Raw genomic sequence first — 22240 nt, 5'->3', positions numbered from 1 at the left:
CCTTTATATGAATTTCACAATTTCTTAGTATTTATTCTGTCCCCAGTTTGCTTTAATGCACTTGAGTTGGGATAGACTTTACAAATTTGTGCAAAAGCCTCTGATGAGTACATCAGATACACTGAAGAGTCACCTCAACACGAACAAATAATACTAAAAAAAATGTCAGTGTCACAAATTTGCTTGAATTATAGCATAGTGCCCTACATATAGTGCAGAATCTTGAATATTTCTTCTTCATTTACTTCATAATTTATCGATGTTTTAGTTTTTTAAAGTCTAAACATTTGTTATTTATTTATTCCAAGTTTTTCTGTGTGGTCTCAGACTTTTGGAGCCACTTGTATATAAATACATGATGACTGTCAGATTACCAGTCTTAATAAAGCAAATGGTTCTGCTAATATTAAAGGATGTCTGTTTGTTACAATATAAGACAAGCCACATTATCACATTATCTGCAGGTTTTTCACTGGTACTGATAAATTAGCAAAATCTCGATATCCACCAGTATCCCCTCCAATCGATATATTGTTTGGTCCCTTTTATGAACTATGTGGATCCATAAGTTAACATATGATATGCTCTAAAGAGTCTATACCTATGAAATCATTGGATTTTCCCATGTCGTAGTCCCAGACAGAGATATCCAAAGTCTTCTTTGCAAGTTCACCATGCTTGATCTCATAGCTGAACTCCTGCAATGACAAAAAACCTGTCAGTTTCTGAAACATGTCAGTGGCAGAACCCATTTCATGTGACATGAAGAGAATGAGGAACTTCCTTTTGTTTTGATGTGTCAGAGCTCATAAATGCTCTCTCAAGGTGTCATTTCACGGCATTTTGAAGAGCGCTTTGCTCCATCTCATATTAGCAAGACAGATGGGTATTAGTGAGACAGACAGAAAGAGCAAACCTCATTAAATTCAGGGTTCAGGGTCTTCTTCTTGATCTGTGTTTTATTCTTAGCTTTCTTCCCCATGTCAGGCTTCAGGCAACTGCAGAACAGCACGACAACAATAAAGACAACAATGTGAAGTACATTTATGAGCTACATGGGGGTCTAATTAGTTTCCCAAAAAAAAGATCTATGATAAGCTAATAATAGCCACCCCATGAGATGTGACAAAGGAGGACAAAGACAAGATTCTTCCAAAACACAGTTCTACTTACTGTTCAAAAGTTTGAAATTATAGCTTTCAAGAATACAAAACCTGTTTGACATGTATAAAATGACTCTAATATGTTAGTCCTGTGCAACTTCACATGTTTCAAATAATTACTTGGACACAAGGGAGCTGTAAATAAAGCACATAATAAAGTAAGAAATGTTTGCTGTGTCCAGAATGTTGAACAGAGCTATATAAGATTCTAAAACTACAGAGAAAGCTGCATAGCATCAAGAATTCTATAAATTTATAATCAAATTAATATCCAGAATTTATCATATTTAAAATGTGGAAATCAATTCTCTAGGTAGACAAAGTAATAAAACTATGAATGTAAATCTGTAATTACACTGCATTAATAATCATTTATTAACTTCTTGTTCACAGAATTCCTGAAATTATGAATAAAACGTATAAAAATATCTTTTGGTGAGTAGTTTGTCATATTGAAATACACATTGCAAAAGTTATTATTGTTTATATGACAGTCAGATCAGACGGCACACTCTGATTGGTTGATAAGCATTCTACACGTGCTTTTATTTGTGATAATGGCCCTTTTTTCACAATTACATTCCTCTTAGCACCGTTTAACAATTGGCAACGATTCACTAATAAAGTTTATACTTTATTATATCTAAAACCAGAAAATGGACACATTAGATAACTGATATAAGATAATATCTGACCTGCAGCCTGTTTGGTCAGATTCTTAAGAAGAGTTCTGAACCTGTCGTTGCTGCTAAGCAAGGTTTTTGGATGACAGCTGTGATGGTGGAACAACTAAACAAACTGGAATTAGCCAGAAATGAACAGAATACAATTTGGCAAACTAGATGGGCTAAGAAATGCTTTACAGACTGGCTGGAACAAAAGACGCAGATGCAGGTTAATGTAGTAATTATTAAAAAGGTGGAGCTGAACCTGATATTGTCACAGTTTTATGGCTTTGGCTGTAAGTACATTTTCAGATGAAGGAATTGCTAATATTAAAGCACACTAGATAAAATGTTTGGGGCTTCTTTGTTTAACTTTTTTTGCAGTACTGTTGTATAAAGCAACACAAGCCTTGAGGATGTGTATTATCATGATGACATGGCTGCTATGAAGGTCTTTGGCCTGTGACTGAATCACAGCTATTACATTAATTGTGATAACACACTTGCTCTGCTGCTTAAATATAAAATAACAAAAGATATTGAGGAAGAATTCCCTATTTTTCCCTACAATCCTTTATCACCACTGTAAAGAAAGCTGAGTCAGTAGGTCTCTCTACAGTGATATGTTTCACATTAAACCACTCTGAATTTATTATGGCAAGTGATTCCAAACTGAACAGTTGTGTATTTTAGAATGCTTTTAAAATGTTTGATCATGGTTGGAAAAAAAATGCTGTAGACCAGGAGTGTCCAGTCTTGTCCGCAAAGGGCTGGTGTGTCTGCAGATTTGTTGATTATGTGGATATGGAAGCATATCATTAGCAAAACTCAAATGAATATGTAATGTATAAAATGGTAATGTATTTTTATGTTTGAATTTAAATGTCCCATTCATATATGCAACTTTGGACTCAAAATGAAAATTCACTACATTAATATTGACATTTCATTTACACAACAATTTAGATGCTTTATAACTAACTTTATTTAAATTCAAATTTATTTCCAGAACTACATATTTATGCTTCATGTGATTATACAATAATGGTGTCAAAATGGTAATTAAAATGTAACCTACCTTATATGCATTTGCACTCTTTAATAATGCCTTTAAAAGTCGCATTATCAAAGAGAACACCAAGCTAGAAAGAGGATAAAATTCAAATGTAAAAAGGGAACTGGTGCCTCTCCTCTTAGCAATTACATATCCTTGCCTACTGCGTTCATTCTGTGGCAATATGTCTTTAAAAATGCATTGACCCAATTGCATTTTCATTTTAATGGACTTCCCAACCTGTCAACAATCCCATCAGGGTGGGACCAACAGCACCCTTAGCGTAAAAGGCTTTCTATCTGAAAGCATGGCGGCCGAAGAGATTAGAGCTATTCTTACATTTGCAGATGAGATGAAGCAGAGCAATACATCCAGTTATGATGCTTAATGTTTTTATGACTCAATGAGAAGGTGTTTAGCCGAACATAGGCCAAGTTCTCTGCTTTATCAATCTGGTTGATAAAAATGAAGCTGAACTTTTCTTGTCCAATTCGCCAGCTTCTTTTTCTTGCATTTTCATTTTCAATAGAAAGCATTGATTCCATCAGATGAGGCTGTGCGGTGCATAATGGGGGATGGGGTGTATCAAAAAGTTGAGTGGAGCTGAACTTTATGCAAATAAATCCAGCTGATCTTACCCAATCAGGAAGCAGCTGGTGTTCACGTGATTCGTGTCTGCAGCTCAAGGTACGAAACATTCGCTCTGGTTTTCAGACGTCTTCTTGCGACATGGATGATTAGTGGTGAACGCTAATATATCTAAACACAACTGTTTACTTCCAGATTTTGAAATCCGTGTGGGAAAATGATTGTTTGGATGATAGTAAACCAAAATGACTGATTTTGACCCCAAGTGGTAATCAACGACCTAAATACTAATCTTTCCAAGTTTAACCTTATTAATATTAATATTCATTTAATGATGAAAAAAATAGAAAGCATGAAAATAGAAGCATTACTTTACTAAATTGATTACTAAAATAAGCATTACTTTACTAAGTTGATTACTAAAATAACAACTTAGCAAGACTACATTTCAATTGGATTTCACAGGGAACTCACTTAAAACACCCACAGGCAGCAAACTGAAGGGGAAGGATGCGCTCTTGGCCGTCAACATGCAGGAGCAATGTAAATGCACCTGAATGTTATAGCAACACCGTTAGGGGTGAAACAGAAAATTTGAACAAGAAACTGTTCACCTTGTTTCATAAACTGAGAGCGTTGCCTGAAAGAATTCACAACTAGGGCAGCGGGGAGGTCTGTCATGGAGATTCCAGTTGATGCCATGTAGGGATGTTTTCTACAAAGTGACCATCAGATATGGATATATTGCTCTGCCATTATCTCATCTAATGGTATTCTGGGGAAACTGTGGAACTGTGGAATTAATTTAGCTAAAAGCCGTTTTTAATGCTTGCTAAAGCTACATTTCCAAACAAGGCCCCAATCTGCTGTTTCTACCAGCTGCTAACCTGAACCAGCATACTATGTCACACACATACACCAGCGATTTTTATAATATTCATTTTTAAAATGGAAAGCATACCGTTATAGAACCGCTAGCTGATCTTGGTCGAGATATGACACAGTACTGACACAGTACAGGAACTGTTGCCAACTCAGCCATTATGACTAGGTATTTATTTGATCTACATCTGCTTGTGTGTACCAGTACAATTACAACTAAATAATTGTATAAATTGTTCATGACAGATAAGGTGGAACACAAAATATGCAGTGGACATCAATATATGCATGCATATTATGTACATCTGATGCTCATTACGTACATTAGAAGATAGCCTTTGATGCTGGACTAATCTCTGTCTGTAGCTGTTCAACTAACACTATATTACTATATTATATAACACTATAAATTAGCCATAATTTTGACCCACTTATTAAAACAGAAAGATCTGCCACACATTCAATTAAAGATTATTTGTGGGTTGTATATAAGGACATAGTAAATCTCAAGTGGATATATTGTTCTGCTTCATTCATTCTGTTTCTGGTTCTAACATTAAACTGGCCGCTATGGTCCAGAGAAAGCCTTTTCCACTGAGTGTGCTGTTTTGCCATGTTTCTGGTTAGGTCTTCTCTTTGATATTGCAAATCAAATGCATTATCAAGGACTGCAAATGCTTATAAGGTAAATAATGTTTTAATTTTTGCCTTTTGAGTGGGAATTCAAATTCAAACATAAGAATACATTGCCATTTTACAAGTCACATTTTCGTTTGAATTTTGCTACTGATATGCTTCCGTATGTGGGTTCCTGCTTTGTTACAATGAAAACCTGTTACCACACTGGCCCTTCGAGGATAGCCCTGTACGAAACGTTTAAAATCTCAAAACACTCATTATGTGTGGCATGTAGCATGACTGTCTGACTTCAAGACTTTGTAGTGGCTATGGAAGTTTTCAATCTCAAAAATAGTTCCTACTCACATCTTGACAAAAGGGTCAGAGTAGCCATTGGAGTCCATAGCAGCCAGATGGGCACAGCGGACGATGCCCACAATGAGCCGGCTCTCCTGGCTGTTATAGGTGAGCGACACCAGGATACGGCCTCGCTCCTCTGCATCATCGCCTTCTTTTACCTACCAAAAGTCATACAAAGAACCAGTCAGCCCTCACAGACGACAGTAAAAATGAGCAATTCCAGTCCAGCAGAGCACAGTTTTCTCTGCTTTAAATAACACATATTACCATTCAGCTAATTTTCAACCTTGTTGGGTTAAAAAAATGTGTTCGTGGAGACAGGACACTGTGCAGCACCATGGCCTTCCAAAACTACCCATTCCTGCAACCTATGCAAAAGAGGTTAGCCTACATAATAGGAATATGCCTATTCGCAGTCATGAGTTATACAACTTGGAAGTTCTATGTCCATGCAAAGAGTATGTAGGTTTGATTTAGTTACCTCCTCCTCATACAAGGCCATGCCACGGATCGAACCTCCAGCAGCTACTCGCTTCACCTACACAGGTGGGGGCCAAAGCCAGGCTGTGAAACTCAAGAACATACATTACGAGAATATCTGTAATCTAATAGTGTGAGTAATGTGGCTTACCGGCACCACTCTCTCCAAACATACGCTGAAGTTCTTCTTCTGGTTCAGCTTCAGCTTCTTCAGGACCACCCGTGTTTCCCCGATGAACTCGTTATGTCCGAACTTGTCCTCATCACTCACAGACAGTCTGGCAGAGAACAATGTGGATGCTAACCCCTTGCACTCTTGGAAATGTCAGGTCTTTAATTAAGTTGTGAAGTAGCTGAAGAGTGTAAATCAATGAGTCTCCAAGCTCATCTCACTTGCAAATTAAATGAAAGCACTGAATGTAATACCTAATCAGCTTGTTTCTACAAAATGACTAACGATTTTCATGATTGAAATATGATTTGGCCAATGGGCTTAATACAGATTTCATGCTTTGGTTAAGTTGTTCTATTTGTATAACAGGTAAACTTGACTCTTCCTTTTGTTATGGGGAAAAAAAACCTAGAGACAACTTGTGCTCACCTGAGGGTCTTTCTCTGCATGTCTTCATTGGTGATGCCATGGTAGACCAGAGTTTCATTCCAAACTGGATTCAAGGTGTTATACAGAGTCTTTGTGCGTAGCTTGTTTGACTGGCATAAGAAGAACATAGATTCTTAGTCTTCAACTTTGCACAGTAAGTTTAAATATTTTTCAAGAATTGAAATCTTCCTTTTAAGTCTATGTCATGTTTCCTACAAAGCATTTAATGTATGCACATTTCAAGGCACATTTCAACATCCATTTGATGTTGCCATGGTGAACATGTTGATTTCACTTTTTTAAGTCCACTTGAGTTTTCAGGGACTCTTTATTTATACATGGAATATAATTATGTGGTGACACAGAGGCCAAACTCCCTTTGTCAAGATTAGAACTACACTTATGAAATGAGTCAGAAGTGTTTTGACCTTCACAAATCAGGTGATGTCTATAAAACTCACCCAAAAGTATCCTGATCCACTGTTAAGGCAATAATTAAGATATTTAAAACAACTGGAGCTATAGTGAACCTGCCTGGAAAAGGACACTCTGGAGTTGACTAGACACTGCTGGAACTTTTGGAACTGGGTCCTGTGCTTAGAGAGTACATTTTTTTGGCACCCAACACTAAAGGAGGGTTTGGCATAAAAAGGAAGGATTGTTCTTAAAAAAAGAAAGTTATCCCTACTGTTAAGTGTGTTGGAGGATCTCTGATGTTTTGGGGCTGTTTTCCTCCTGACAACCTTGTTAAGATATATGCCATCATGGACATGAAGTACAAGGAGAATTTAAATGAAAATCAGGCATCCTCTTCCTAAAAAGCTGAAACTGGGTTGGGGTTGGATCTTCCAGCAGTACAGTGATCCAAAGCATACATCCAAATCCACATATAAATGGTTCAGTGACCACAGAATCAAGCATTTGACATGGCCATCGCAGTCCCCTGACCTAAACCCCACTGAAAACGTGGGGTGAGCTGAATTGGACAGTGCAAAAGAAAGAGAACCTAGCACCCTGGAGGATCTGGAGAGATTGTATATTGAGGAGTGGTCTCAGATTCCTCACTCTCTATTCCCCAATCTCATTCAGCATTATACGAGAAGATTTAATGCCATTATGTCGGCAAAGAGAGGTTGCAGAAAGTACTAAACTAAACTTCGTTAAGCGTTTTTAGTTTTTTTGTAAAAGTAGTTTTACAGATGGTTCTTGTTTTGTTAGACTAAATTTACTTATATTAAATGTTAGATTTATTCTCACATTTTTAGTGTGAGTGAATTAGCAAGACATTTTTCATGACCTTTTCATACTTATCTTTACCAAGAGTTCAGGTAATTACAGACTGAACTGTACTTTCTTCTGCTGTGTCTAGTTAAGACTTAAAGCAATCCCTCCTGACAGTACCCACTTCTCAAGTCAAAACAATACCATCAGCCTTATTAGTCAGATCAGAAGGTGTTTTGGTGTTACCTTGCTGGCCCCTGGAAGCAAATGCAGCTTGACATATGGATCAGCCAGTCCATTGGAGTCCATTGGCTTGAGGCCCTTAACCAAAGAGACGACAGTAAAGAGTCAACATTTATCCTCCTACACCTCCGTTTTAGTAGCATCTTTGGTTGTATGGTTTATGGTTACATACATTGTGACATGATCCATCAAAAAGATTGAAGGAAGCTTTTGTCTTGTACGGAAATAGACTTAAACAGAACTGCTTACTTAATGTGATTTCTGCCCGCTCGGAGACAGAAACACAATACCTTGGCTCTGATAATATTGCAGTGCAGAGCGCTGTTTTCTTCCTCGTAGAGCAGACTGAACTCCAGCATTCCCAGTGTGGCTAAGAGAGTGACAATATATCAGATCAACAGGGAATTGATGCCTAATTCCACAAAAACTACAAACTAGAGGCAAAAACTAGGATTCTAGGTTGATGCCACGAGTCACTGCTGGATCATGGAGGGCGCATGGATTGTGTGAATGCAAAGATTCTCTAGGGGAGGAAAGAGCTGCACGGTAAACAATTTAGTCCAGTAAAGAACCTGTAGGGAAGAAACACGACCATGTGTCAGAGTGTATTACTGTCTTACTGGCATCGTCAGAGTCATAGCTGTTGGCGTCCTCCTCCTCCTCGGTAGTGGGGGGAGGGGGCTGGTGTACAGCAGGGGCGCTGTTTGCAAATAGGGGTCGTATCTCTTTCTGCATAGCGGGTAGTGGCCTGTTCTCCATTGGCGGGATTCCTTTCTCAAGAGCAAGAGTTTTGACTGCAAGAGAAACACATTACCAGACCTGTTGAAGATCAATCACATGGTGACCTAATAGTATGACCAAAAAATCACCAGTGCCATCACTGGATTCGGGTGTAACCCATTCCATTGAACTTACAGTGCTGTGCAAAAGTCAGAGACCACCTCTTTATTTACTTAATTTCCAGTCAAAACATACAAACTAACAAAAGTTCATTTTTCAGATTTCTGACCAGATTAGATATAAGATAACCCATTTTTTACTTACGGTCATATAGTCACTAATAGTCATTTTGACTGCAAATTGAATAAATGAAGGGTGGTCTCTGACTTTTGCACACAACTGTAACAGCTCCAAACGTGCCAAACACATGCTGTAACTGCCGCTGCAAAGGTTAATCAAGTTCTTGCAGACTGTCTCCAACAAAGTTCTTGCAGAGCCATTAAAAAAGTTCTGCTACTTACCTACAAATCTGTTTACCTTTTTGGGTTAGTATGATAGCAGAAGATGGGTGTGAAGGTCTAGTGTTCTGGACGGGTTCTTCTTTCTTTACTGTCGTCAGATTAGTCTGTCTTTCCACAGCCGCTTGCGTTCGACCTAAGATCCTGCTCTCAGCCGGCCTTGCTCCTACCAACATTTGCTCCTTCTGGACAATGACACACTGTTCCTCCTGCTCAGGAGGCTTCATTTCTGCTGAGTGCGAATAAACAGGAAAGTGATATTCCAGTTTTCAGGCTGTTTTCATCCGATATTAAAGCCCACTGAAATAAATACGAACAGGCACTGACCTGGAATGTGCTGCCCTCTGCCGAGAAGCTGGGCACTGTCTAGATTTAGGAAAATGGTCCAGTGTACAAATGTGGTTAATTTGTTTGCTTCACACATGCATCTTGTTAATGTGCACATGGGTAATCCTTTCATATCAGAGAAAGTTTCCAAGATGAAACTGAACTTTATAACCACACATTCAGGCATAATAGAGACTTGTAAAGCAAACCTCCGTTCTGTGTGTTGACATATGAAGCAGGTGCGTTGAACTGTTTCTGCTTGATGGGTAAGGGAGCGGGCAAGACTTGCTGCGGCAACCCCTTGAAGAACCAGGCACCCGATCGCTTCAACATCTTGAGAGAGATTAAAAAGGATACGTATCAAAATGTCTTTGATTCCCTATCTTGCCTGTGGATGATTACAGACAACGGTTATTGTCTAGTTGATTGTATCGGTGAAATAGGCTAATCTGGACTTCAAACAAGCAACTGCCAGAGGGAAAATGTACTACCATAAATGATTCATTTTATCTCGAAGATCAGACTTGTTCTCTTTCCAGAGATGCCGTCCCCCTGGGCCCCTCTTTAAAGATTTTATTTGCAATAATGTAATACAACGGTAAAACATGATCTTGAGATACAATTAAATTTCCTAAGAGGGTATGTGATTTATATTAGTAACTCCTGGGAAGTAACTGCACACTGTGCATTTTCCCAGTAAAGCAGACCAGTGGTGTAACTAAGATTTTATTGGCCACAGTGCAAAAAACAATGGGTGCCTCTGGCCGATACAAACATGACCTTTAATAAATTTAAAAATGACTATTTATTTGCTTGTTTATTCACTATTTCTATGTCTCAACCAACTTGGTGCTCTAATGTAGGCTAATAGTAAAAGTATACTAGACACAGTTTTTTTCTGTTGGTGTAAAAATGTAAAGTTTTGGTAAGAAGTCCACCCAGACATGGATCAGAAGGCCCCCTTTAGCTTACTGCCTTGAAAATTGTGTTGGCCTTATAATCAGTAGATTGTAAGTTCAAGCCCCAGCAATGCCACAGATGGCTGTAGCCAGGGGGTCCAAGAGACTAGTTCTCCTTGCTCCCTCTGGGTGGGTAGGATGGCCCTCCTTCTCCTCCTTCTATATCCTCCATCACTCCCTTCAGTGCAGTGTTGCCTGTGTTGGCTGATGTAACAGAATTGGCAATTAGTGTTCTCCTCAAAGCATGTTGAGCTGTTCAATGACACTGGTTTAGTGGAAGTTCAAAAAAATGTAGTTTCATGTGTCTCAGGGGAACCATGTGCTAGCCTTCAGCCTCCCAGCTTGGTAGCATTGTGTGATAGGGGGAGACCTAGCTAAAGTGAGGAACTGGCAACGACTAAACTACAGAGAAAATTGGTTAAAAAAAGTTTCTAGTGTTTCAGTGGCTAGCTAGCATTAGCATTTCATGCTAGCAATAGCGAATGTTAGCTAAAATTTGGCAACATTTCTAACCGTCTTATTGGAGATGAGTTTGAGTTGAATGACTTTAGCAGTTAGGCAGAGTTACATTCACACCTAATCTGCTCTGTTGTGTGATAATCATTTGCACTTACCAATTGAATGTAGAATGCTATTGTTTGGTTTAAACTGTTATTGCTATCATTCATTCTTAATAAAAAGGTGTCACAGAGGGTTCTTTGAGCGATGTCATAGGAGAACCACTCCTGGTCCCCTAAAGAACCACAAAAGAAATTTGTGAGTGTAAAGAACTTCTTAAAAGCTTAAAGTATCTAATGGTACTTTTATGATAATACATCAGCTAACCAAAAGTGGTTCTTCTATGGCATTGTGCAAAGAATCCTTTCTGGCACCTTTATTTTTAAAAATGATGTTGCAATAATAATAATAATAATAATAATAATAATAAAAATAATAATAGCTGATCTAATAATGTTTAATGAATGTACACAATATAATTATGTAATCAAGCAAGAGCGCACATGATCAGTCATTTGAAGGTTTATTACAGCTTGATTGGAATTAAAACATGCTGCCACACGAGTCCTTTGTGGAAAAGACTGGACACCTCTGATGCAATTAATATGAATCACGAGTACTTAATATTTAATTATTTAATTTAGTATTTATTTCATTTATAGTATTTAATTAATTTAATTAGACAAAATTGACATTGATAAACTCACACACACATATGGTTTAGCTTTACACTAAATGGGCATTGTTTCTAAGGGGGCCATTTTCACCAGTTTTCCCCTGCTGATAAATAGGTGTGTGTGAATTTGACTAGATGCTTTCTGCCTCTGTAGCCTGTTGTTATAATATAGAAAAAAACACCACTTTGACTAAACATGAGTCACTAAAACTAAGGTTTTAGTAAGCACATTTTATTTGTGTGTTGAATTAGCGTTTTAATTACTCTACAATATTTATCCATTCTTTCAGTGAATTCAGAGGAAATGTTTCACTGACTACTTCAGTCAAATTTCTCCATTTTCCTGAAGATGTGTCATGAGGTGAGCAAAAACTGTCAAACACAAATTGTCTTCATAATAGAATTGTTGCTTAGAGACATTGATTTCCCCAGTGTCCTTACAGCTGTCAATGCCTAAACTCCCTAGTAAGTTACCATAGCTACCCATGAGTCACTGGTGTGAAATTGCGTAAGTAGTGATATAAGGCATCTGATAAAAACGTTAGGGGGCCCAGTTGCTACAGGCCCCACCGTAATATGGGCACGTCTGGACTGCCAGTTATTACATCACTGCTGTCAGGTTCCTGGGTGCCATTCATTGATGATAGGTCCCTCGTGACGTGGGCTATTATCATGCTGCAAACATCCATACAAGTGTGGACACACCACAGTCACATAAACTATGACTTATTAAACACAGTCTGTATGAAGCAGTTTGTATTATATTTAACTAAAACTATTACTAAAATTAAAACTAGCAGTGAAAAAAATGTGCTTGTTAACTGTAATAAAAATAAAAAATAAAATTTTCTAAAACACCAAAACTAGATCAAAACTGTAATGTCCACTGCAAAACTAACTAAAACTAAATACATTGATATTTCTAAAACTAAATAGAATTACTCAGAAAACTACGTTAGTGAATGAGAGTTTAGAAATGCAACTCTTCTGTGTTTTACTGTTTTTAAGAAAAGCCAGTGCCGAGCCAAGCTCAGTCTACTGTTGTGTTAATTTTATCCTGCTCTTATCATCACTGCGTCCAACAAAATACTAAAAACTAAAAATGAAACTGAATGAAAACTAAAACTATTATTAGAAAATAAAAAACTAAATTAAAAATATTCATGTAACTTTCTACAACTAACTGAAACTAAACAAAATTAAAAACCAACAAAAACAAAACTATAATAACCCTGGTACGAAGGTACCTAATAAACTGGCAACTTGCAGAAGTAATCATTAGCAAGTCCCTGAAATCTTGACGGAGCTGAGTTACATCAATAAAGACATTAAAGGTTGTAGTCACCACCGACCCCTGCTACAGGCCCCAGTGTGAAGGACCCACTTGAGGTAAAAGTAATAGTTACACCTCTGGGTGAGACGCTGCTTAAAGCTACAGAATTTGGAACATAAAAGTATGGATATTTCTGATAAATGTGCTGAATCACCTAAGAACCACACCACTCTGTATAAATACACTATGTATTTCCTTTACAACCCCACCTATAAGAGCTGAAGTATGAAACTGTAACACCTCAGGCATCATAGTGATGAGGATGTACTGGATTAGAGGCAAACGTAGTGCTGAAGCGCCTCTATGATCCGGCTGCATTATAAGAGGCCGTCTGCATGCTGCTCTGTGACAACAGTGACTAACCGCGGGTTACATCATCAAAGGTATGAATCATCTCATTACAGTAAGAGAGCCTCTTAAAAGTCAGAGGTGCTGAACCAAACCGTCATGCAGAAACAGACAAGCATGCCTACAGCTCTTCTTAAAAAAAGGCCAAGACAAAACAAAACAAAACAAAAAACAGTGTGTGGTTTTGCAAAAATGCATATACCACATACATTCTATAGCAGTGTGTTTGAATCATGAACCAGGGCTCAATTAAAGGGGAGATGAAAAAGAGATGCCCTTGTAAAACTGCCAAATCCCATTTCCATCCCTTTTGGATTAATGTCGATATGTCATTTAAAATGTCTATGAATGATGTTCTAATTTCAACCATATTTCAGATTTACGTGCCATATATGTATTAGGAGTCCTTTATATCATGTGGTGGCAAATGGTGTCCCATTAAAATGAGCATAAAATGAGAATTATTAGAATTATTTTAAATAGATAAATATCACTTTTTTGATCATTTTGCTCCAAGATTTTTTTGTCAGCTGTGTATCAGAAACATAAAATACAGAGCTTCATGTGTTGCAAAAAGAATTTGTGTCAGTGATGTTGCTAATGACACATTAAATTATTTTAAATGAAAATAAAATAATGACAAATGCAATGTGGGTCATTTTCTACATACAATGTGATTTTAAAACTAAAGTGTCAGTAAATGCAATACATTTTAGAAAAGCTCAGATTTGCGTCATTCTGTCAGTGGTGTTACGAATTTACCGATGTTCAATGTAACACACTACACTTAAATACCCTTAAATAACATATACATGAGTAGAATCAGTCTTTTAGTGAACTCTTCTCATTTCATTGTTGGTCTGAATCCACCACCCCCTTCAAAAATTCGACCACTGGAGATTATCACTTATCTAACATTGCCTCACCTCCTTGTGTTCACTGCAGATCTTGCACAGCCACACAGGACAGGAGCGACTATTGCTGCGAATGCCGCACTTGGTGCACATGTGCTGCAGGAGTGGGGGGAAAAAAATAAACATGAACACAGATATATTAGCCTCAGGAGGTTGTGCAGGTGCAAATATACTCACATACACAGTTCAGATGGCATCAGCCTCTTCTGCATTTCCATAACAATTCACAGCACTAGAGATGTGCTGATATGTGCAAGATGTTTAGCTGCAGCCTTGAATTGTGATGTTTAAGCTGTATGCACGCCAGAGGCTATAGCATATGTTGGAACAGTTGACACAATATTTGTCATATGATGAGTGTTTGTTTTACATTCTTGTAATTGCAGTCAACTGAGCTATGGCTGCGTTTACATTACAGCAGCATAAATCTGATTTTTCTGATTTTCAAATTTGAAATCAGATTTTTTTTACATAAAGCAACACAAATCTGATGTTTTGGCCTAATTGTGACACATCCTTTTTTAGCACTAAAATCTGATCTCTTTTAATCAGATTTGAGCCGCTCTGTTCACATCACAAGTCCCAGTGTTCAATTCCAATTTTCTGCACAGATCCAATCTGTGTGCCTCAGTGGTTCACATTCGTTTGTGTAAGTGACCCATATTTGTGTTTAGAGTGAAGGAACCATGTGCCCCAAATGATCACGTGAATGATCTACATGCATCATGAACCACACCAACAACAGCAGTAGCAAATGAACACACTAGCAGCACAAGCTTTCCTCGCGAAGATCACTAGCTCTGAAACGCTCTTAGGTATTCACTTAGATTAGGGTAGCAGGAAAAAAGGCAAGATACATTCATGATTTTGCAGTTTTTAACAGACAGAAAGCACCAATCAAGGCAATTTTACACCAGAAGCCATGTGCTACACTGATCTTCGACACTTGCTATTTGGTTTTCCACTGATGAATAAGTTGACCTCTAGATGCCTTTATTCCATTCCAGCTTAATGTAGATGACATTTGAGCACAGGTTTTAGCTGTGAACTGTTTGAAAGGACTTTTGATTAGCTCAGTCAGTCGTTTCCCTCATCAGTCCTACATCAGTCTAGAACTTTCTCAAAGTTTGTACTAGTGTAGTGCTGCTTCTACAGCACAAAATGGGTCATTCTACCATTGCGGTGGCACATCATGTCCCAAAATCCCAATATATTCATTCTTCTATTCCTAAATTAACCAACAAAAATGACGATAATTCTTCTTTTTGAATTTTTGTTTTAGTGATTTTCAGTAATGTAGTGCATGAAAAGCAGCAGATACTATTTTTATGTGAAACAACAATTTCAATGCCTGTTTTTCAGTTTCACTTGTAAAAAGCACTATAATTGTTGTCTTTTTAATGTTAAAATTATTTATAGAAACATAAAATGTCATTTTGAAAAAAATAAAAACAGGAAGGTCTGTTTGAACTACTTCTTGTATGGATATCTTAGGAAGAAAAACTAACTGTGAGAAGTCCAGGGTTAGTAAAACATGAAACCTTTCTCCATATTTCTGATAAATTTGGGTAAAATACTGGCAGCGTCATGTGTCACAAAAAGTTTATGTCATAAATTATTTTAAAATTTAAATAAACTAAAGTAGCAGTGGACTATTGTAAAAAAGCTCAATTCAATATTACAGGCTCCATTACAGTGGTAGAAAGACCCATATAGTTGTCTGCTGTTTTGATTATGGACATATAGCAAGAATCCCAAATCTTGAATGGTTTTTATAACTAGAATTTGCTAGCATGCCATTTCTGGCAATTGTAGACACAAAAATAGACACAAAGCATATTTTGTGCTTCACACACACATTACCGCTGTGGCTTCGTATGACACGAATGGCCATGTGCTACACTGATTAACACAGAAGAGCATTACATGTGGTGCAGCATGCAGGAAAAATACACATGAATTCTGATCTGACTGTTCTTAATAATGTCATATGGTGACAAATCAGATATATACTTGATCTAGGACCATATATAAAACTGGTTCTAAAATGAAAAGATCTGATTGTGTTAACAATCTGTAAACATCAGATCTGTGTCACATTAACACAGAAAAATCATATTTGTGCCATTTCAACCTGCTAATGTGAATGTAGCCTTCATATGTGGTCATAAATTGGATGTCTATCTGAGACATGACCATGCGACCATAATGAGAATGGCCAGATCAGAATTAATGTGTTTTTTTTTTTTTTTAACTTCACACTTCACTGCACATTCACAGTTCATTGTGCTCATCCTCCAGAGTGGGCAGCATGTCAGCAGCGGCTAACCTGAAAGAAAAAGACAGTTAGTGGAGGGACAGTGAAAAAGCTGAATCTGGGGAAATGAGGCAATAAACTGGAGGGAACCTAATAAAAAATTGAGTATTGTTCAAAACAACTGTTTTTTGTTGTTGTGCATGAAATATGTGGATCACACATATGACATTATTGATTTTGAAAATGCATGCAGGTTCTTTCAGGGCAGAAGTGTTTTCACACCATTGACAGATACAGGCACTTACAAACCATCAAAGCAGAAAGATTGGATCTGAGCAAAAAACTGGAATTGAGCTATGAGGCTTGTAACGTGAACGTAGCCTTTGTGAAAGTCTGTTATGCACAAGCCACATGGGATCTTTGCTTTGCGCACCAAAATAGCTGCATGGAGTTGTTAGTTTATTAGGTTGTCTAGTAGCATGTTGCGCAACCCCTAAAACCTTCAGAACAGCATGAATTTGCCTGGGAAAGGATTTTATAAGATGCTAAATGTGTGTCATGTGTTCTACCTCATCCTATAAATGCTTGATCGAGTTGAAAATTGCAATGAAAACCTGCTTTCATGCAGTGGTATAACTACACCTTTATGGGCGTATATGTATTCTAAATATCTAAATATACAAATATATATACACACATGATGAATGCTTCAAATAAAATCTCTTTACATTCATTTATATTTAAAGTTATGAACATTTTTGCCTTCTCTTGTAAAGTTAACGCTATACTTGTTTGATGAAAACATACACTCAGTCCAAAACATACACTATGTCCAAAAGTATCCAGATACCCTCTCTAATTAGATAATTTCAGCTACTAGTGCCTACGCTGCCAGTATGCTGCTGTCATGTTCTTGAAACCATTCTGTGATGATACATGCCTTGTGACATGGTGCATTTTCATGCTGGATGTGTCCATCCAAGTGTGGATAAACTGTAGCCATGAAAAAATGAACTTGGCAGCAATTTCTAACAACAGTCACGTGACATATGACTTTTTGGAATATAGAATTTGCCCAATAACCCAATAAAAAGAATGTATTCAGACTTAATTATTAGCAAGTCCCTGAAGCTTTCAAGCTGGCAGAACGCACATCTACCTTCTTGCACTCCTCACACATGACCGAGCTGACTCCCATCAGGCCAAACTGCTGGCCACAGAGCAGGCAGCGTGAGTGGCCGTCACCGCAGGCCGTCTGCTTTATCCTGTCCAGCCGATTGACCAGCTGCCTGTGGGATGTGAAACAGCAGAGGACAGGCTCAGAACACCTTCTTTCAGTTGAACCCTGAAACACCCCTGTTAAAACACGATTGATAAGAGGAACCGAGAGTTTACACACTTTGCAAGCCAAGTGCTGAGGTCAGGGTGGGTGGTGGGGGGGTGGTCATCAGCACATTGAAGGCGCAGGAGAGGGGGATGGGGGACAGAAAGCAAGAGAGAGAGAGAGAGACAGATGCAAAGCTGTTGTTTAACTTGCACCGTTAATGCCTTGCAGAGCATTCCGCCGCTGACTCTTCATTGGCTGTAATGGAGCGTGAATGCACTAGCATGCTGAAGCACTTAGACAGATGTGCTTGTGCTGAATCACTCCATGGAATGTTTCGCTGCCGCCTCAGCCACTTGAGAATAAAGGTGTGAATGAACCCATATTTCCATCTGCTCTCTTTTGCTCTTCCTTCTAAAACTGATTTCGTTGGTTTGTTGGCTTAAAGGGACAGTTTAATGGAAAATTAAAATGTACACATTTCCCCTTACCCCAAACAGAGTCTGTCGGCCAAGACATGCTTTGTCTCTGAAGTTTACTATTCTTGTTTTGCACTGGAACTTTAAGACTTATGCAGCTAACATGTAATGGAAAATTATGTTTAACAGTTAGTATTGTGCAAACTGTGACAAAGTGTTAAAAGGAGCAAGACTCATGAGCAAGATTTTCCAGTATAAAGACTAGGAAAACCCCCTTCTGATGACATATCTTAAAGGCGGCAGTCATTTTTAAGAAACCGCAACTGAAGTCAGACAGCTAATATTTGTGCTAAAAAGCCAAATATTATGTCTGTAATTATTAGATTCTACATTAGCAGCTTTGCTAGAAATTAGGATTTTTTATTAATGCATATCTTTATCTAATACTGATGAACAATAATAATAAAAAAAAGGATAAAAAAGTGAATTCTGTCAAATCAGTGAGGCTGTGAGGATGCAAGGCTGTGCTAGAGGTTATTACCTAACATGATTGTTAGGTAATTGTTGGGAAATTGCTGAATTTCCTTCGGGATCAATAAAGTATCTATCTATCTATCTATCTATCTATCTATCTATCTATCTATCTATCTATCTGTCTACCTGTCTGTCTGTCTGTCTGTCTGTCTGTCCATCTGTCTATCCATCTATCTATCTATGACAGTAAATTAAATGCTAGTTTTAGACCAAAAATCCCCATATAAGTAATCTGGAATAGACTTATTTATGTTTCTAACACTGTATGATATAATGTTACCTATAAAACTGGACCTAATTCGGGCTTCGTGATGATTCAAGAAGGCTGTTACTACTTTAAGTTATGCAAGGTACATACATATGTCCTTACATATGTACTGTAGATAACATACAGTGTCAGAAACCACAAAACGCACTTCTATTTGAGATTACTGAACAACTTGAGGTGGTTTAAAGCAAGTATGTAATGATTTAGGCATCCAGTTTCGCACAATGCTAGTAAGTGGTTTGTATGCTCCATTATCCTCGCAGTCACTGCAAAACTACAGAAGCACATTTTGGACACCATTTGATTTTTCACCAAATTATCACTTTAAGGTGGGGGGAGCTAGTGCTGTACTGGTAAAAAAAGGGGGTCAGCTTCCACCCATCAGTACATCTCACCCAATCCGCTCCTGCTCCATGGCCTCCATAAGCTCAGCACGGGCCAGCACGCGGTTGATGATTTCCTTCTCCTCATCGGTCAGCTCCTCGGTTCCAGTGAACTCCATCTGCCCAGCATACATCCCACAGCCTGTCTTACAGCCACAAGGAGAGAGCAGAAGAGTCACACACTTCACACGCGCATGCAATCATGCTCAATACGACAGCAATAGCTTTTACTGGGAGGCAGCCATCTCACTGAGAAAGCAATGCTGATGGCTAATGTCTGTGTAGAATCATTCTGACTGAACACTATGGATACCGACATAAAGATGATAGCATCTGCGTCAGGAGAACATTGAAAATAAAACGCTGCCATTAAAATGGAGTTTGGATAAAGGATTCCACACTGTTGACAAAGATGCAGGCACTGACCTGAAGAACAGGTAGTCAGGTTCATAAGCCCCTGTCTGTTTGGAGGGTCTAATTATTTGCTGTTGAGTAGTTTGCTTATTCTTTCAAGGCTAATGGGCTATTGGGACCTTGCTGTCATGATTTCTTAATTAAACATTAAATCAATTAAAAATAACAAGCTCAATAAACAGTGAGTGATTAGTTGGCAGACAGTTTGTATGATGACAAAGCATATTTAAAATATTCTCCTACTGATAAATAGATATATGAACCAGGAACCTACAAAAATCTGATTAAAAATGAAATAAAAAATAGCATATATACATATATATAATCTTATTCCAGTGGGGTATCTTGGAATCTTTGAACAGCCATGTATGGTTCACAACAGTTTAGTAGCTCAGTGATAAAACTCTGATTACTCAATTACAGTGGTGTGGCATGGTTTTGCCAACTAGGAGGGCGGTGCAGTCATTCATCACTCTAACACAGTGGCCCAGTCTCATACCAGACTCAGATGCCTTGCCCTATTAGCATTGTGTCACTTATGCCCTACTGAAATTTCATGCTTCCACAGCACCCTTGCCTGACTTCATAACCATTGTCTATGTAAGTTCCTCCATTCTAATGCTTAACATATAATTTTTCAAGAAAATTTCTCCCAGTTGGATTTATAAGTATAGCCTCAACTGTATAAGCAGTCTATGTTCTCTTAGCCATGTTTACTAAAGCTGGCACCAGAAGCTTTGGATTGGAGGAAACGTTGCCAATGGTTTTAAAGCAATTTGTTAATTTTGCCTAGCAACAACCACATGATTGATAGGGTGTTTTCTCCACTGCCCTGAGCTAGTGTCTTTTTGTGCTGCTGATTGGCTAATGGCAGTGCACTGAATTTGATGAAGAGTTTTGAATCGCTGTTTCTGGTGCATGATCACTGCTTATAGCTGTTATAAATATGATTTATAAATTGAAATTCATTTTTTCTACCCTCCAGCATATCAAACAGCAGTTTTCACAGACAAATATCAGACAAAATCGTTACAATAATTACTGACTCTAGATTACTGACCCTACTGAGGTTTAAGATTCAGACATGCACCATGTTATCTTATAGCTGGTCTTACTAAGTTGTGTAGTACCTTTTTCTGACTATAGTTTTGTAAAAAAAAATTAATTCATTTTTTGACAGAGGCAGACATGCTTTTGTAGGCTGTATTCAGTGGAAGTCTGAAACACTAATCACTTTTTTTTTTGGCGATTTTTGCCTTGGTTGGGTGCATGGTCTTTTTGCAACTGTTGTGTTAATGCTACTAATGCAAATTATTCCTTTATTACTGTAAAATGTATGTTTATATGCATGGTACCAAAGAGATCTACTACTGTGAAAGACATTGTTAAAGGCCCCCTGTACTCAAAAATATGATTTTTTTATAATTGGTTAAGTATTTTAGTCCACATTTTTCCATTTAAAACAAGTTTTCTTAGTACATCTGAAAAAAGTGATTCATGGAGTAGCAGTATAGTTCTGTACATCACGCATGAGCTTGAACCTATCATGGTCCAATATACTGAAATATCCTAATGTGCTCCAAGCGTCAAGACACACTGTCAACACAAAGCCAGTGTCAGCTCGCTCTCCTTAAGGGCAGCCATCATGTCCAACTCTGCCAAGGTCGAACGTGAGGCATGGTCCTGCAGCCACGCTGCAAACGTGAGGTTTAGGCCTGGGAGCCTGTGCCAGGGAGTCAATCACGGGACTCATGCTGCTTCCCAAGGCTCTAGTTGGTCCCTGGGGCTTGGACGCTGGCCTCATGCCACCTCTCACCAGCATCTGACACTGTTCTAAGAGTAGGCAGCATGCTATTGCAGTAGCTTAGCATGCTACAATTTCAACAAAGCATAAGTTCATTCTGGCTCACTGAAGCCTCACTGTTGCTTTGAGAATATAGACTCAAATCAGAGCAAATAAACCTGTGTTTTTGTGTGGAGCTGTTAGCCGAAGGTCCTTTTGCTCCATGTTTGACCACGTTCGCGAGAAGTTAGCATTTGCTTAGAGAGAAGGCTTTACACACAATCACGCAGGTTCATTGCGTTTCACTGAAGCCACACTGACGCAAGTTTGGGGAGTAAAAACTCAGATCTGAGGGGATTAACGTGTGTTTTTGTCTGTAAAGATTTTAGCTTAAGCTACTTTTCTACTTTTTACTTTTTTATGCCCTTGTAGCATCAGAGGCTAACATTAGCTTAGCAAGAAGACTAAACCGCCAGCAATTACAAGTCAATGATGCTGCACCGAAGCAAGTTTAGAGAATGAAGACTCAAATCTGAGTGAGTGACTGGTGATGGAGTGACAAAGACAGAATTTTTCGAATTATTAAGCTTGTTTTTGTTTCTGCTGCCCCTCAATTTGTAACAGAGGATGCAGAGTACTGATGGGAAGGGGCTGGGTTTAGAATCAGGGCAGCAGAGCAGCATTTACAAT

At 38.2% G+C, this 22240-nt stretch overlaps 1 protein-coding gene across 2 annotated transcripts in view; it reads right to left on the bottom strand.

Annotated features, from left to right (window-relative positions):
• The window catches only part of rph3aa (rabphilin 3A homolog (mouse), a), a 44768-nt gene that overhangs the window by 3200 nt on the left and 19328 nt on the right, over positions 1 to 22240 (bottom strand). Inside the window, exons 2-16 of one of the 2 annotated variants that reach the window (XM_036594569.1) lie at positions 19366 to 19499; positions 17585 to 17714; positions 14181 to 14264; positions 9650 to 9773; positions 9441 to 9479; positions 9133 to 9345; positions 8496 to 8669; positions 8166 to 8245; positions 7879 to 7953; positions 6412 to 6521; positions 5962 to 6088; positions 5812 to 5868; positions 5337 to 5488; positions 917 to 998; positions 602 to 698 (exon numbers count right to left, since the gene is read on the bottom strand). In XM_036594569.1, coding sequence (XP_036450462.1) covers positions 602 to 698; positions 917 to 998; positions 5337 to 5488; positions 5812 to 5868; positions 5962 to 6088; positions 6412 to 6521; positions 7879 to 7953; positions 8166 to 8245; positions 8496 to 8669; positions 9133 to 9345; positions 9441 to 9479; positions 9650 to 9773; positions 14181 to 14264; positions 17585 to 17714; positions 19366 to 19487 — 1666 coding nt within the window. In that variant the 5' untranslated portion in view covers positions 19488 to 19499. The remainder of the gene's footprint in view (positions 1 to 601; positions 699 to 916; positions 999 to 5336; positions 5489 to 5811; positions 5869 to 5961; positions 6089 to 6411; positions 6522 to 7878; positions 7954 to 8165; positions 8246 to 8495; positions 8670 to 9132; positions 9346 to 9440; positions 9480 to 9649; positions 9774 to 14180; positions 14265 to 17584; positions 17715 to 19365; positions 19500 to 22240) is intronic. The other variant, XM_036594570.1, reaches the window with a different exon arrangement.

The sequence above is a fragment of the Colossoma macropomum genome, unplaced genomic scaffold (genome assembly GCF_904425465.1).
Source record: "Colossoma macropomum unplaced genomic scaffold, Colossoma_macropomum, whole genome shotgun sequence".
In the NCBI taxonomy this organism is placed as follows: Eukaryota; Metazoa; Chordata; class Actinopteri; order Characiformes; family Serrasalmidae; genus Colossoma; species Colossoma macropomum.
Note: the sequence above shows the minus strand (reverse complement) of the source record. Positions and strands in the feature narration are given on the sequence as shown.